The 16496-nt window shown below is 46.6% G+C and overlaps 1 protein-coding gene across 7 annotated transcripts in view; it reads right to left on the bottom strand.

The window, feature by feature from the left end:
• Positions 1-16496, bottom strand: part of LOC128347471 (antigen peptide transporter 2-like) — a 38798-nt gene that overhangs the window by 15757 nt on the left and 6545 nt on the right. For 6 of the 7 annotated variants that reach the window (XM_053302213.1, XM_053302212.1, XM_053302208.1 and 3 more), the window contains exons 3-9: positions 14095-14209; positions 10565-10695; positions 9187-9392; positions 7351-7548; positions 5988-6116; positions 1180-1368; positions 224-397 (exon numbers count right to left, since the gene is read on the bottom strand). In XM_053302213.1, coding sequence (XP_053158188.1) covers positions 224-397; positions 1180-1368; positions 5988-6116; positions 7351-7548; positions 9187-9392; positions 10565-10695; positions 14095-14209 — 1142 coding nt within the window. The remainder of the gene's footprint in view (positions 1-223; positions 398-1179; positions 1369-5987; positions 6117-7350; positions 7549-9186; positions 9393-10564; positions 10696-14094; positions 14210-16496) is intronic. The other variant, XM_053302210.1, reaches the window with a different exon arrangement.

Raw genomic sequence — 16496 nt, 5'->3', positions numbered from 1 at the left:
ACTGACATTTTGGGCATGCCTTTGTAGTGGAGTGACTGCAAAGGGCATGGCCACAACCTCTCCTCCCAGAGGCCCACCACTTGTTCAAACATGGCACCCATTTCGTGAAAAGTGAAATGGCCATTTCTGTACTGCCGAGAGCCACGACCTGCTCTCATCCAGTTGAGCTTAGAACGGGAGAGACTCCCCCAGTCTCGGCTTGTGCAGCTTGGCGGCCCCTCACCTGTCTGTGCAGGTATTTGTGCTCATACCCCTGGACGGGGATCCCATCCAGCAGGATCTCCCCAGACTGGGGCTCGTAGAACCGTTCCAGCAGGGCCACGCAGGTGCTCTTGCCGCTACCGTTCAGACCTACCAGCGCCGTCACCTCCCCAGGGTGGAGCTCAAAGGAGACGTTCTGCATTGGAGATGGAAAAAGGAGAAGACGCGAAGCAGTTATTGCAAGATAACCATACACACCCCAGGCTCTCTCTCTCTCTCCCAGGGGGGAAAAGGCCTAGGGCAGGGGAGCCCATCCTTGGGTGCCCAAATGTTGTTGGACTACAACTCCTATTGACCATTGTGTCAGGGGATGATGGGACTTGTAGTCCAACGTCTGGGAACCCAAGGTTAAGATTACCCCTGCTCTAGAGAAATGCCACTGAGCAGCAGGAGGCTGCAACGTAATGCAAAGTGGCTTCAAGGGCTATCATGCAAGGAAGGTATCTTTTTCTCTAGTGCTGATCGACACATGTTGGGATTCTCAGGTTAAAAGGAGCAACTGATTTCAGGTTGCCCCTATTAACCCTAAGTCTCAGGTTAATAGAAATGACTGGTGAATTCCAGGGGTGAAATTCAGAGTGGGTCTGGACCACCTAGGTATTTTAAAGGGTGGGCCCAGCCTATCTTGTTATCATCATCATCATCATCATCATCATCATCATCTTAGGGTCTTAACATAAGTAGCACATTAAATATTAACAGAAAACAGAAATATTTAGAAAAACACGTTATCAATCTTTTCCTAAATTTTATTTTAATCAAAGTTTTTATGTGCATGGATGTGTGTATGTGCACACATGCACTCACTCAGATTACATTAGACTCCAGAAGGCCTCAGGTTTTTTGTTGTATGTTTTTTAAATGTTTTGGGTCACCTCTTACTCCCCAATTAAGCATGATCAGCTTAATTCAAACTACCTTTAAAACTTCAATATCGGGGCGTGAAGGATAGCAGAAGGAAACATTTCGGAAGCAGACGTGTCCTCGGAGGAAGTCCGGAGCCAGAGTTCCCTTCGTGCAAACTGACGGCTTTCGATGGAGGTACTCAAACACCTTTTCTGCAGCTCCCACGTTGCTGAGCACGTCTCCGTACATGTACATCAAGTACTGGAAGAAGGAGAAGAATGAAGGGGATAGAACCGAAACAAACCAGTATTTGAAAACTGATTACATTTTCCTATTCAAAATTCTGGTGTTCAAAATGTGTTTTAGATGAATTGGCATTTGAACGATGTGCCTAAAATAGGAAATCACATAAGCCACAACGTGGCTGCCTGAAAAACATAACATGCTGGATGTTCTCACTGCATTGGGTACTTGTAGGAATGTGGCAATTTCATTAAATTGACATGTTAACAATTAAAAAAAAAAAAACTATCAGAAATATAAGAAGTGGATTGGCGCAGTGGGGAAGTAACTTGCCTAGGGAGCAAGAGGTTGCCAGTTCGAATCCCCGCTGCCATGTTTCCCAGACTATGACCCCTGCTAACTGGGCAAAGAGGCACCTTTTAAGGTGGTGATTCTCTTTATTTAGCAGGGGGAGAGTAACTGGCCCTATCCACCCTCAGCACAGTACTTCCAGTGACTGTTGCTGGTGTCTATCTTATGTTTCTTTTTAGATTGTGAGCCCTTTGGGGACAGGAAACCATCTTATTTGTTTGTTATTTCTCTTTGTAAACTGCCCTGAGCCATTTTTGGAAGGGCGGTATAGAAATTGAATTAATAATAATAATAATAATAATAATAATAATAATAATAATAATAATATGGGAAACTCATATATCGGGCAGCAGCAATATAGGAAGATGCTGAAAGTCATTATCTCATACTGTGTGGAAGGAGGCAATGGTAAACCCCTCCTGTATTCTATCAAATAAAACCACAGGGCTCTGTGGTCGCCAGGAGTTGACACTGACTCGACAGCACAACTTTACCTTTATTACTGCAATAATACCAACAAGATTGCATCCGAAGACAAATACAAATATATGGGGGGCGGGAATGAATCCATAGCAGGTCTATAAATCACAATAGTCCAGATATATTGATGAGATCACTGGATCAATCTGCCTTGTTCTGCCAATATTCAATAAAACATCTCTAATTTCTAATAAATGTATTATATTTCAGTCACCCATCTCTCATCCTCACCAAGGCAATTCATGTCACATAAGTTTTTAAATTTTTAAATAGATATTATTTTAATGTTTATATTAATAGCTGTACTTTTTGTATTTTGTGTGTTTTAACCATATTGTGAACTGCTTTGAGATTATTTTAAAAGCGGTATATAAATCGAACGCTACATAAAAATAAACAAATTTCATCATTACAAAAAAATGAAGTTATGTGCGTGTGGCACTATAATGTTTGCACCGCTTCACAAGAGCACCGTTGCACTACATGCAAGAATTGTGTGAATGCAGTTGTGCAAGTGTTGACCACTGGAAATGACGGCTGGCAATTGTGCAGCTGTTTGCACAATTCTTACGTCGCACAAGAGCGCATGTAACACTGCACAGCATGTAAGCCACTGACATTAGGACTAGCCCTTAACTTCCAGGCTCATATGAATGGAAGGATAGTCTATTCCCCAGCATCTCATTTCCCCCTGGGCCACCCACATGACTCTCGGAAACCCACAAGCAGCAGATGAAGGTATATCCTTTCCCTGCCATTGCTTCCCCGCAACTTGTCTTCAAAGACATCCTGTTGGATCTAGACATTTTATTACATTTCTGTACCGCCACACTCAAATGTCCCATGACGGTTTGCAAAAAACAAAAACAAGAAAACCACAGTTAAAAACCAAGCATTAAAACCGTTAAAAATTTAAAACAGCAATAATAATAAGAAAACCAACTTACAACTGGTTGTAGGCTTGCTTAAATAAATTAGGGATGTGCATGAACGGCTCATGCAGGCATGGGCAGGGCAGGGAGCAGCTCCTTTAAAAAGCAGGTAAGCAGGTCCTTACCTGCTCCGCTGCCACCCCACCGCTTTTCCAAGCATGGCACTCACTCTAGCCAAGGCTGCAGTAGCTGCAGTGCTGTTCCCTTCTTAAAGGAACCACTCCCTGCCCTGCCGAATTGGTTTGGCACTTCCCAAAGGAGGCGCTGAACCGGTTTGTGCACATCCCTAAGATAACTGACTCTTGAAAACTCTTTTAAAAGCTACCAGAGATGGGGAAGCTTTTTCACACCCAAAGGGAGTTCATTCCAAGGTCCCGGGGGTGGGGGGTGGCTATAGAAGAGGCCTGATCCTGAGTGGTCACCAGATGAGCTGTAGGCAACTGAAGAAGGTTTTAATAAGCCTCTCCTGAAGACTTACACTTATTGACCCTGGGCGACATTCTGTCTAACATAGGGTTGCCAACTGTCCCTCATTATGCAGGATGTCCCTCTTTTCAGGGATGAAATGTTGTTCCCTGTAGGGACAGCATTTGTCCCTCATTTATTGTGGAAACACTTGTGGAATTCGACTTGTGGAATTCTCTTTCACAAGATGTGGTGACAGCCAACAACCTGGATGGCTTTAAGAGGAGTTTGGATAACTTCATGGAGGAGAGGTCTAGCAACGGCTACTAGTCGGAGGGCTGTGGGCCACCTCCAGCCTCAAAGGCAGGATACCTATGAGTACCAGTTGCAGGGAAGTAACAGCAGGAGAGAGAGCAGGCCCTCAACTCCTGCCTGTGGCTTCCAGTGGTATCACTGTGTGAAACAGGATGCTGGACTAGATGGGCCTTGGGCCTGATCCAGCAGGACTGTACTTATGTTCTTAGGTTCTAATAGCATATAATTCTATTACATATACATCAATGATACTCAGGCTCTTGATTACCACTGCATACACCTCCCAGCCAGCCCCCACAAACTTGTGTCCCTCATTCTGGTAATGAAATGTTGCCAACCCTAGTCTAACACCACCCTTGTTCAAACACGTTGCACTAGCCAGATGCACCAAGTTGGGCGCATGCATTCTAGAACAGTGTTGCCCTTGTGCAACAGTGTGTGCTTGTACAACAAGGTATGCAACCTGTGGTAGAAGTAGACGCCCACATCTGGCTCCACTATCCTCATTGCGCAAGTGCAACATTGAGCATCTGCTCAGTTATGCAGCCTGCCTACCTGGGTGCATCTTTGTTCCTTGAACAAGCACAACATTTTGTTTTGCTTCGTGTATCTCTATACTGCCCCAAAATTGCATCTCTGGGTGGTTTACTATAAATGAGGAGGAGCACTGGTCTTGTGGTAGCAAGCATGACTTGTCCCCTTTGTTAAGCAGGGTCCACCCTGGTTTGCATTTGAATGGGAGGCTACATGTTTGATGCACTCTAAGATACTCCCCTTAGGGGATGGGGCCATTCTGGGAAGAGCACCTACATGCTTGCATGCCGAAGGTTCTAGGTTCCCTCCCTGGGGGTATCTCCAAGATAGGGCTGAGAGAAACTCCTGCCTTGGAGAAGCTGCTGCCCGTCTGGATAGACAATACTGAGCTAGATGGTCCAATAGTCTGACTCAGTATATGGCAGCTTCCTGTGTTCCTGCTACATAATAAATACAGCTAATAAAACAATTAAAAATTAATACAATTTTACAATCACAATTAACATTTAATTAAAAGCTTGGGTGAATAGATCTGCTTTAAGCAACGTCTTAAAAACTGCCAGAGCTGGAGAAGCTCTGACTTCAACAGGGAGTTCCAAAGCCTCAAGGTGGGTTTCCAAAAACCTAAGAGCAGCATAAGAACAGCCTTGCTGACCAGGCCCAAGGCCCATCTAGTCCAGAATCCTGTTTCACAGAGTGGCCCACCAGATGCCTCTGGGGAGCCCACAGGCAAGAGGTATGTGCGTGCCCTCTCTCCTCCTGTTGGTCCCCTGCAACTGGGATTGAGAAGCATCGTGCCTCTGAGGCTGGAGACGGCCCACAGCCATCAGACTAGTAGCCATTGATAGACCTGTCCTTTATGAACCTGTCTAAGCCCCTTTTAAAGCCATCCAAGCTGGTGGCCATCACCACATCCCATGGCAAGGAATTCCATAGATTTATGCTGTGTGAAAAAGTGCTTCCTCTTGTCAGTCCTATATTTCCCAACCTTCAGGCATTAGTCTTTTAGCAGCAGGCATTAGCAACACAGGAACTAGTCTGGATGTTGGCTACGGAATCATGTTTGCCATTTTGTTGCCCACTCACCCAGTTTGGAGAGATCCTTTTGGAGGTCTTTGCAATCCAGAAGCCATAACAGGATAAGCGAATTTTCAAAGCACCCAGAAATCCCACTGCTTTACAACCTGTAGAATCTGGCCTTTAGTTTATTTATTAGTTTTCTGTGCTGCTTTTACCCAAGACTTAGCATGATTCACAGCGTCTTAAAAAACCAGTCCAAAACAGGTACCATATTAAAACAGCTAAAACCTCTGAGCTAACCAAACTGAAATCCCGGGTATCTCTATCCTGAGCTGCAGCTCAACTATAACCTGACTTGATGGTCTTGGGAAAGTGAAAGACTCCCTTTCTGAACCTTGCATTCTCCATATGTAAAATGGGAGGATAGTGACAACCGCAGCAAGCTGTTGTGGAGATTCTGAAGGATTCCGAAGGATGTAATGCGAGCCCCTTTTAGGGAAATGGGATGAAAAATCCTGTACTTAAATGTTGTGTTGCCGTGAAGACCAAAAAGAGGACAGTCAGCCCTATTAGCATGTCACTGTAGGGCTTCCCACCCACCTGTACATTCTGCCCCGCTTCCATCTGGTAGAGGATGAAGGAGAACAAGTTCCCTTGTGTCATCAGGCCGGCACGGATCTGCTGGTACCCACAGTAGAGCATCATTAGCTTCAGAGCCAAACGAAACAGCTAGAAAAAAGAGGGAGGGGTGAGATATGAAGGCCTGAAGTCCCTTTGCTTGCCTGGCCTGCTTGCTTCTTCTCTCCATTCCCCTCAAAGGTTCCTGATAGGTAGAAGTGCTCCCAATATCTCACCTCCCAATTCCTCATTTTCCCTGGAAAGTCCGTCCTAGTTTTCATCATGTTCTCTTGTTCCTCTTCTGGGTTTGCCTCACGGCTACCCAGAGGTCACCAGGGAGCCCATCTCACTGAAGACATTTGGACACTACAGGTCAGTTGGTTACTAAGGTCTTTGCAGGTGCTGATATATTCTGACATGAGCAGATTAATCTCCCATCCCCCCAAATATGAGGAATTCACATTAAGAAAAACAACAGAATCATATTCTTAGCACCATCTACTGGCAATCCATGAAACACCTGTGAATGAACTCTTCTTCCAAGCTAGAATAAAAGGAGTATGAAAAAAGGTAGTACTTTCACAGTTCTTTTTCAACCACTTCCAGATTGCCAGCAGATGGCACTAAGAATATAATGTAAACTCCTTTTTCTTAGCTTGAACTCTCTGTGCTTTTCCCCATGATAATTTGCACTGATGTTGGAACTGATGTCCAACATCAGGACATTGCACTGATGTCCCTGATCTGCAGGGACCCTATAAGTCACCAGTCATCTGATGGGCGATAACCTTATAAATGTTGCCTTGGACCTTGCACGACAATGACTGAAGGAGGAGTATGGAACAAAAGATCTCTCTCTCTCTCTCTCTCTCTCTCCACCTTGGCGTCCAACATTCACAGAGAAGACTTCTATTTACTTAAGTATATAATTTTGTATATACAAAAGTATAATTACTATACTTTTGTGCCACAACCTATACTTTTGAAAACAAAAGTATGTATATATATATATGTGTGTATATATATATATATATATGTGTGTGTGTGTGTGTGTGTGTGTGTGTGTGTATATATATATATATATATATATATATATATATATATATATATATATATAAAAACTTCAGTGAGGGGGGAATTTTAAATCTTGTCTCTGGGCCCACTCCAACCTTGCTACACCCCTGAGTCCTCCGCTAAAGCTTTAATAACACTACAGAAAGATTACAAGAATCTGCAGGAGCATTTGGATGCTCTATAAGCTCTTGCTTTATTGGCAAAGTCTTTTCAGAACCATTTTTACTGCTGTCTAGAAAAGCCCCCTCTCCGCAGGACTTGGCATTCTCACCCGTTCGAAGAGCAAGTAGAAGACTCTCTCCAGCTCTTGCTGATTCTTGAGCCGTTGGGTCTCGGCCAAGGCCGCATTGTAGCGCTGTGACTCCTCCTCCTCAGTGGAAAAGCTGCGCACTGTCTCAATGGAAGAAATGGTTTCACGCACCACTTCTCCAGAGTGTGCCTGGGAATCCTGGATTGCCTTCATCAAAGCCTGGGGAAATGAGAAGGCAAAGATATTCGTTTGGGTGCCAGCAGCACAACATTTTCCACACAGAAAGCATGCCAAAACATAAAATTCTCTACTACAGAACTATTCCGTGGAATATCTCCCATCTCACACAATCAGAACACAATCTACTGAGGTGCTAGGAAAGTTTGCATAGTAAACTTTTCTGAGGAAAACTTTTTAACACAAATGTTATCTAAATGTAGATACACGTATAAGAAGATGAAAATGCAAATAATTAGATTCAAACAATGGAATTCAAATGTGTTTGGTGCAACACATTCGCCCTTGCCTCTCACATTGCCCTTTTTGCCTTCCTCTCTATTGAAATTTGGACTGTCAGGTTCTAGAGGGCAGAGGACTGTTTTGCTTCCTTATGTCACTCCGCAAAGTGCCTTTACATGGAAGGTAATATAAACAAAATGCATGCATAAACTCCAGAATTCAGGCTCTCTTTATGCAGAGTGTAGGGGTTTCACAGAACCAGGGAGTTGTAAGACATCTTAGAAATCTAAGACCAACCCCTTGCTCAGTGAAGCAAACGCTACATTTATTTATTTATTTATTTACTTATTTTATTTAACATATTTTTTACCGCCCAAAACTTACATCTCTGTTCTTATGTACCTCTTACATAAGAATAAGCCTGCTGGATCAGGCCCAAGGCCTATCTAGTCCAACATCCTGTTTCACACAGAGGCCCACCAGATGCCTGTGTGAAACATCCTGTTTCACAGAGGGGCCCACCAGGCAAGAGGTGAAGGCATGCCCTCTCTCTTGCTGTTGCTCTCCTGCAACTGGGATTGAGAGGCATCATGCCTCTGAGGCTGGAGGTGGCCTATAGTCACCAAACCAGTAGCTATTGATAGACCTGTCCTCCATGAATTTGTCTAAGCCCCTTATAAAGCCATTCAAGCCGGTGGCCATCACCACATCCCATGGCAAAGAATTCCATAGATTAATTATATGCGGTGTGAAAAAGCGCTTTCTCTTGTTGGTCCTAAATTTCCTGACCTTCAGTTTCATGGGATGACCCCTGGTTCTAGGGTTGTGAGAGAGGGAGAAAAATTTATCTCTGTCCACCCTCTCCAAACCATGCATAATTTTATACACCTCGATCATGTCTCCCCTTAATTGCCTCCTTTCCAAAGTAAAGAGCCCCAGATGCTGCAGCCTTGCCTCATTAGGAAGGTGCTCCAGGCCCCTGAACATCTTGGTTTGCCTCTTCCGCACCTTTTCCAGTTCTACGATATCCTTCTTACAATACAGCGACCAAAACTGTACCCAGAACTCCAGATGTGGTCGCAGATGTGATCTGATAGATGGCCATCCAAACTTTGTTTAAAAACCTCCAGTGAAGGCGAGTCCTTCACTGCATGAGGCAGACTGTTCCACTGTTGAACAGCTCTTAAAGTTACAACATTCTTTGTAAAGTTTAGCCTAAATCTGCTTCCTTGTCATTTCAACCCATTTGTTCTAGTCCTGCCCAGAGGAGCAACAGAAAACAAGCTTGTTTTTCATGTTGATGCAAACCACGCTCAGTCGTGTGCCTCTCACCAGGACCCACCCCATCCCATTCACACATTTCCAGCATCCAGCTATCTCCTCCCTAGCAAAGCCCACCTGGTGTCGGGCATCATAGACCTTCTGTGTGGCCGATATGATGGGTATCTCAATGAGCGTCAGCAGCGACAGACGCCATGACAGACCCCACATGAATCCATACTGTCCAATGGCCTGGATCAGGCTACGCAAGAAGATGTTGGCATTAAGCGGCACTGAACGGCTCATCATGGTTGTGTCTTTGGAGAGACGGGATGTCAAATCCCCTGTGGTGGAAAGAGGGACACAGGTCAGTACCGGGAGGATAAGCGTGTTCCATTCAAGGCCTAAGTGGGAAGTTGATGTATTTATTCATTCATTCATTCATTCATTCATTCATTCAATTTCTATACCGCCCTTCCAAAATGGCTCAGGGCAGTTTACAATTAAAACAAAACCATTAAAATCAATTAACAGTTAAAACAGAGATGATAAAACACCATAAAACAACCATTAAACAATTAAAAAAACCAGTTTAAAAACCCTGAAAGACCTGGAAGGGGAGTCTTACTCAAGCAAAGAATATTCTAAATTTGAATTTCTTTTTCCTACAGGGAGTTCCTATCAGCGGGCTGTTAGTAGGCCTAAAAAGGTATGAGACAATGGTTCTCTGTCCTCAAAGAGCTTACAATCTAAAAACAAGCACACCAGAATCAGTCACTGAAAGGATGCTGAGCTGAAATAGGGACAGAGAGCCACCAGTTAGCAGGAGTAACAGTACACACACTAAAAATAGTAGACGAGCTATTTTTAGTTCTTTCTAGTTTTACGCTTTTCAGACAACGACGGGGGCAGGGGTGGCAGGGAGGAATTGTGCCACCCCAAGAACAATTTTAGAAACACCAGCGCCGGAGGGGGAAGAGCGGCGGGTGGGGTGGGGGGAAGTACTATTGCCGGACCACGCTTCTGTGGTTCCGTGCACATCCCTACGCCTGAATCATTCATTGGAGAGTCACTATGCTGGGTAGAGATGTGCATGGAACCGAACCTCCAAACCAATTTGAACAACCGCCAGTTCCGCCAGTTCGAAGGCGGGGGCGAAGGATACCTTTAAGGGCAGCGGAGGGTGCCCTTACCCCTCCCACCTCATTGCCCCCGCTGCCACCCCGGAGACTTTTTAAATGGAGCGCCAGTGGGGGGAATGTGGAGGGAGGGGTAAGGATACCCCCCCCGCCCTTAAAGGTATGCCCACCCACCACCTTCAAACCAGCCCTTGCTAGTTCCATGCACATCCCTAATGCTGGACTGGGCAGTTGCTCTCTTCCTGCTAACTATAAGAGAGCCACCTCTTTAAAAGGTGCCTCTTTGCCGAATTAGCAGGGTACATTAACAGTCCATGCACCACAGACATGGCAGCAGGACTGCGAGACAGGCTTGAGTTGATGCATCTGGGCCTCACCTGTTTTCACTTCCTGGAAGAAAGCCAGGTCCTGCTGCACCAAGGAAGAGAAGAGCAGGCCACGGATCCGGATGATCATCCGGGAGATGGAAAACATGAAGAGCCCCCCACGGCAGCCAGCAGAGAGAGAACTGGAAACGAAGCAGCCGGAGAGAAAGAAGTGAGGGTCCCATGTGCCACATGCAGATCCTCAAGTTGTCTGGGTGTCCTGCCTGAGCCCCAATTTCGGTTCTGGATCACACTAACCTTTTACCCCTGCTCTGACCCATAACACAGGAAGCGATTGGCCTTCAGTTGGTTCTGCATTTGCACACAACCAGAAGGGCAGAAAACAGTGCAAAGGAAAAGGAGGTCCCATGTCGTGTATGGCACTGCCACATGCCACATTGCACGGGGATAGACAGACTGGGTTCCAAATTCTTCAACAAGGCATTCTGGCTAGCAGTATAATTGCCTTGTGGTAGCAAGCATGATTTGTCCCCTTAGTTAAGCAGGGTCCACCCTGGTTGCATATGAAAGGGAGACTAGAAGTGTGAGCTCTGTAAGAGATTCCCCTTAGGGGATGGAGACACTCTGGGAAGAGCAGAAGGTTCCAAGTTCCTTCCCTGGCAGCATCTCCAAGATAGGGCTGAGAGAGATTCTTGCCTGCAACCTTGGAGAAGCCACTGCCAGTCTGTGAAGACAATACTGAGCTAGAAAGACCAATGGTCTGATTCAGTATATGGCAGCTTCCTATGTTCCTAAAGGAGCCATGAAGTGAGTCCAAAAAGCCCTTAGGAGCTTTGATGCCAAAGATGACTCACACAAAGGCATTACTGCAATCACTTCACATGTCTGTGTGTGTGTGTGTGTGTGTGTGTGTGTGTGTGTGTGTGTGTGTGTGTGTGTGTGTGTGGCTGGAGGGGAAGAAACATTTGCAGAGCTGAGGGTGTGACTCCCAAGCATGTTGGGCTCCAGCACCTTTCTCCTTAGACTAAACTTACTGCTCTGCCCAAATTCCAAGTTTGGCCAGTAAGGAGCCTGGCAGAATAACCATGTGTTTAGTAACTGCTGAAAGTCCAGAAGGGATGAAGTACTGTGGACCTCTCTGACACTTAACAAGCTCAACAGAAAGCAACCAAAATGGTGAGGGATCTGGGAACCAAGTCCTTCGAGGAAAGGTTAAAGGGGCTGTGTACATTTAGCTTGGAGAAGAGCATACCAGAGGGAGATTCTACAGCTACCTTTAAATATCTGAAGGACTATCGCACAGAAGGAAGAGACTTGCTCTCTTTTGCTCCTGGGAACAAGACGAGAACCAATGGGTTGAAATGACAATTGAAATTCCTTGAAATGACAAGGAAGCAGATTGAGAATGGACCTTAGGAAGAACTTCTTAACTGAGAGCTGTTTGACCGTACAACAGTCTGCCTCATGCAGCGATGCACTCTCCTTCACCGGAGGTTTTCAAGTGGCCCTCTGCCAGGGATGCTGTAGTGGTTTCCTGTAGGGATGTGCACAAAATTCGCTCGAGTTGATTCGAATTTGACCAAATTCAAATAAATCCAAATTCCACTCAAATTCGAATAGATACGAGCAAATTTCGCACACATCCCTAGTTTCCTGCACTAAACAGGGGTTGGACTAGAAGTCCTTGAAGACCCCATCCAACTATCACTTCTTAGACTTACTAGTGACTTCTGACCTCCAAGGTCCCTCCCAACTTTATGATTCTGTCATTTTACAGTTATTATTCTGCCAGGCTCTTAATTACGTTCTGAAGGAATTGTATGGTTTTTGAAAGGGTTTTTATTTACTTATGTTTCTAAAGATGTTGTTTATTTGAGTTGCATGGGAGGTGTTATTACTGAAAGGCAGGTGTGTGTGTGTGTGTGTGTGTGTTTAAGTAGCACTTTTCAACAATAACAAAAGTTCTCAAAGCATTTTACATAGCAAAAGAAATAAGAATAACTAGCTGGGCTGGGTGCAGAGCATCTGCATCTCCAGCAGACTGAGCAGCCTGCTTCTCTCCCGCTCCCGCCCAGCTTCTTTCCCGCCCGCCTGCAGTTAATGGCCCACTACCACCTGCTGCTCCTAGCAGCCAGGCCACTGCCGCCTGCTCACGCCAGCCAGCCGGTGGCAGGAGCAGCCCGCTTCTTCCAGCTGGTGGGCTGGCCAGAAAACCGGCCCGCCAACTCAGTAGTCATGTGCACAGACCGGTTCGGAGGCCATTCTAAAGGCCTCCAGACCGGTCCGGACACGGGGTGGTTTTGGTTCGGGTGGGGGGTTCCAAAAGAGTACGGGGGGGGCTTTACTTACCCCCTCAAGAATGCTACCGTATTTCATTGAGTAAGCGGGCGGCATACCTCCCTGCCGCCCGCTTCATTCCCCCTCCTCTCGGCGCGGCTGCTAATCCATTCCTCCTCCTTTTGAATGAATACTCAATCGGGTGGCAGGGTATCTCCCAGACCCTGCCGCCCGGCTTTTCAATGCCCCCGGCTCGGCTGGCGGCCGCTCCCCGCAGCCCCAGGACTCCTGCCGCCCCTTCCCTTCCCATACTCAAGGGGTCGGCAGGAGAACTCCCCTGCCGACCCCGTCCCCTTCCCCGGCTGGGCTGCAAATGGCTTCCTAGAAGCCATTTGCAGCCCAGCCGGGGAAGGGGACGGCAGGGAGTTCTCCCGCTGCCGCCAGCCGAGCCGAGGGCATTGAAGAGCCGGGCGGCAGGGACTGGGAGATACCCTGCCGCCCGATTGAGTATTCATTCAAAAGGAGGAGGAATGGATTAGCAGCCGCGCCGAGAGGAGGGGGAATGAAGCGGGCGGCAGGGAGGTATGCCGCCCGCTTACTCAATGAAATACGGTGGCATTCTTGAGGGAGTAAGTAAAGCCCCCCCGTACTCCTTTGGAACCCCCGACCCCAGTGCCGGACCGCAACTCCACGGTTCCGTGCACACCCCTACAACTCAGCCCGCCTGCCAATTCCCGGCAGCTGGGCCGGCCCGCCACTGCCTCCTCCCAGCGGCGGGCCGCCCACTGGGGCCAGAATCCCTATTTTCTCCCATCCCCGTCGCTAACGAGCAGCTGCTCACGAACTCTCGCGAGAGCTGCCACACATGGGATTAGTGACGGGTACACCTAGGAGAAATAAATATATAGATGTTCCTTATCCCCAAAAGTCTCACAATCAAAACAAAAACCCAAGGGAGACACCAGCCGCAGCCACTGGGAAGGAATCCCACCCACCAGGCACTGGGAGGGAATCCCTCCCAGTGCCTGTTGCTGGTGTGCTAATTGGGTTGCTATCCCGGGTTGACCAGGGACATTTGCGCTCCCTCTATTAAATATAAGAGAGTCACCACTTTAAAAGGTGCCTCTTGGCTAACTCTTTCAGCAGTTAGCAGGGAAATATATATATCAGATAATTCCACCTTCAGCTCCAACGCCAATTTCAAATGTAACCATTAACTCTGCAAACCACAAGAAGTGAGTATCACAGGTATCCAAGCTTGTTCTTGGAATATCCCCGGGTGTGACCAGGGCGGGGCAGCTCACCTGCCAAGAGACATCAGACACATGAGGACAATGGTAACAGAGAAGGCCTCGGAGTCGTATTTGCTGCCCAAGATGTCAATCACACGTCCTGTGTAATAAGGGATGAATGTTTTACCTGGAGAGAGAAGACGCGGGTGAAGGCAAAGGGTAATGTTTTAGGTTCAACAGAGGCAGTGTGGAAGTGCCCTCAAAAGATTCAGTTCTCCCCCCACCCCCAGGGGCAGGCTCTGAAGAAACCCACAATCCAGCTTTTCAGAGCAGCTCAATTTGAATGGAGAAAAGCCAGCTGTAGATGACACTGATTGGTTAGTACCAGTGTTGACACTAACACACCTCTCCCCAAACCCCAGAGCAAATTTGCAACCATTTTTTAAAGTGTGTATTTTAAAAGGTTGGAAGATTAAGGTTACCACATATATGCACAAATATACATGCTACTTTAAAAACATAGGAAGCTGCCATATACCAAGTCAGACCACTGGTCCATCTAGCTCAGTATTGTCTACACACAGACTGGCAGAGGCTTCTCCAAGGTTGCAGGCAGGAATCTCTCTCAGCCCTATCTTGCAGATGCTGCCAGGGAGGGAACTTGGAACCTTCTGCTCTTCCCAGAGTGGCTCCATCCCATGAGGGGAATCTCTTGCAATGCACACACTTCTAGTCTCCCTTTCATATGCAACCAGGGAGGACCCTGCTTAACTAAAGGGACAAGTCATGCTTGCTACCACAAGACCAGCTCTCCTCTCTATGGCATAAGAATATAATGCTGGGTCAGATCAAGCCCCATCCAGTCCAGCATGCTGCCTCATGCAGAGGCCAACCAGGCACACTTGGAAAGCCTACAAGCGGGGAGGGGGGAGAGGGAAACTGCACCCTCCCTCAGTGCTCCCTCGCACTTGGGGTTCAGGGGCATGCCATCTCTAATCCCAATGAAAATATATAGCTACCAAGGCTGGTAGCTATTAACGGCCCTATCCTCCATGAATATGTTTGATCTCCTTTTAAAACCATCTAGATTTTATCTAGCACCCATCTAGCACCCCTGCAAACTGAGCAAAGAGGCATCTTTTAAAAGTGGTGATTCTCTTTATTTATTTTATTTAATTTATTTATTTTTACATTTTATATCCTGCTCTTCCTCCAAGGAGCCCAGAGCGGTGTACTACATACTTAGGTTCTTCCTCACAACAATAACCCTGTGAAGTAGGTTAGGCTGAGAGAGAGTGACTGGCCCAGAGTCACCCAGCTAGTTTCATGGCTGAATGGGGATTTGAACTCGGGTCTCCCTGGTCCTAGTCCAGCACTCTAGCCACTACACCACGCTGGCTCCTAGGGGAATATCTTGCAGTGCTCACACATGTAGTCTCCCATTCATATGCAACCAGAGTGGACCCTGCTTAGCTTAGCAGACAAGTCATGTTTCTGCCACAAGACCAGCTCTCTTGATTGAAGAGTGGTATATAAATACCCATAGTAGTATAGTAGTAGATGGTGGCTACCACCATATCTAGCGGCAGCAAATCCCACAGTTTAAGTACACGTTGTGCGAAGAATCCACTTTATTCACACCATGCATAATTGTAAACATCTCTATCCTGCCCTCCTAAATGAAAAAGGCCCAAATGTTGATGTTGTAGTCTTGGCTCACAGGGGAGTTGCTCCAGCCCCTGATCAATTTGGTTGTCCTTCTTGGCACCTTTTCCAACTCCACATTCATAACCAATGGACAGACCACCTAACGCCTGGCACCCGAGACAGAATGTGACTTCCTGGCAAGTATTTGTGCAAGGCAATTGCGCAGCTAGGACCACAATGCCGGTGAACAACCCCAGATCATGTGGCAGGTGTGTGCCGTTGCTCTGGGAATAGCTAGGCTAAAACACACTTATAAAGGGAGGCTCCGGTATGAAGCTTTGGGGTTGGAATTCAGGAGCACACCCGACAGTCTCGAATTTGATTTCACTCATTCTTGAGAAGGGATCACTCACAGAGAAAGAAATTGTCCTTTCAATGTGCTTGTTTATGCTGGGGCTGCACAACTTTGTCCCTCCAGCTGGTTTTGGACTACAGCTCCCCTCATGCCCAGCCACACTACTACTACTACTACTACTACAGATATTTATATACTGCTCTTCAACCAAAGTTCTCCAAGTGGTTTACATAGAAAAAACAAACACATAAATAAGATGGTCCCCTGACCCCAAAGGTCTCACAATCTAAAAAGAAACATAAAGTAAACACCAGCAACAGCCACTGGAAGGATGCTGTGCTGGGGTTGGATAGGGCCAGTTGCTCTCCCCGTGCTAAATATAAGAGAATCACCACTTTAATAGGTGTCTTTTTGCTCAGTTAGCAGGGGCTAGCCAACAATCAAGGATGATGGGGCTGTAGGGCCCATCTAA

This window comes from Hemicordylus capensis, chromosome 2 (assembly GCF_027244095.1).
Source record: "Hemicordylus capensis ecotype Gifberg chromosome 2, rHemCap1.1.pri, whole genome shotgun sequence".
Classification (NCBI taxonomy): domain Eukaryota; kingdom Metazoa; phylum Chordata; class Lepidosauria; order Squamata; family Cordylidae; genus Hemicordylus; species Hemicordylus capensis.
This window is presented reverse-complemented; position numbering and strand designations above follow the sequence as displayed.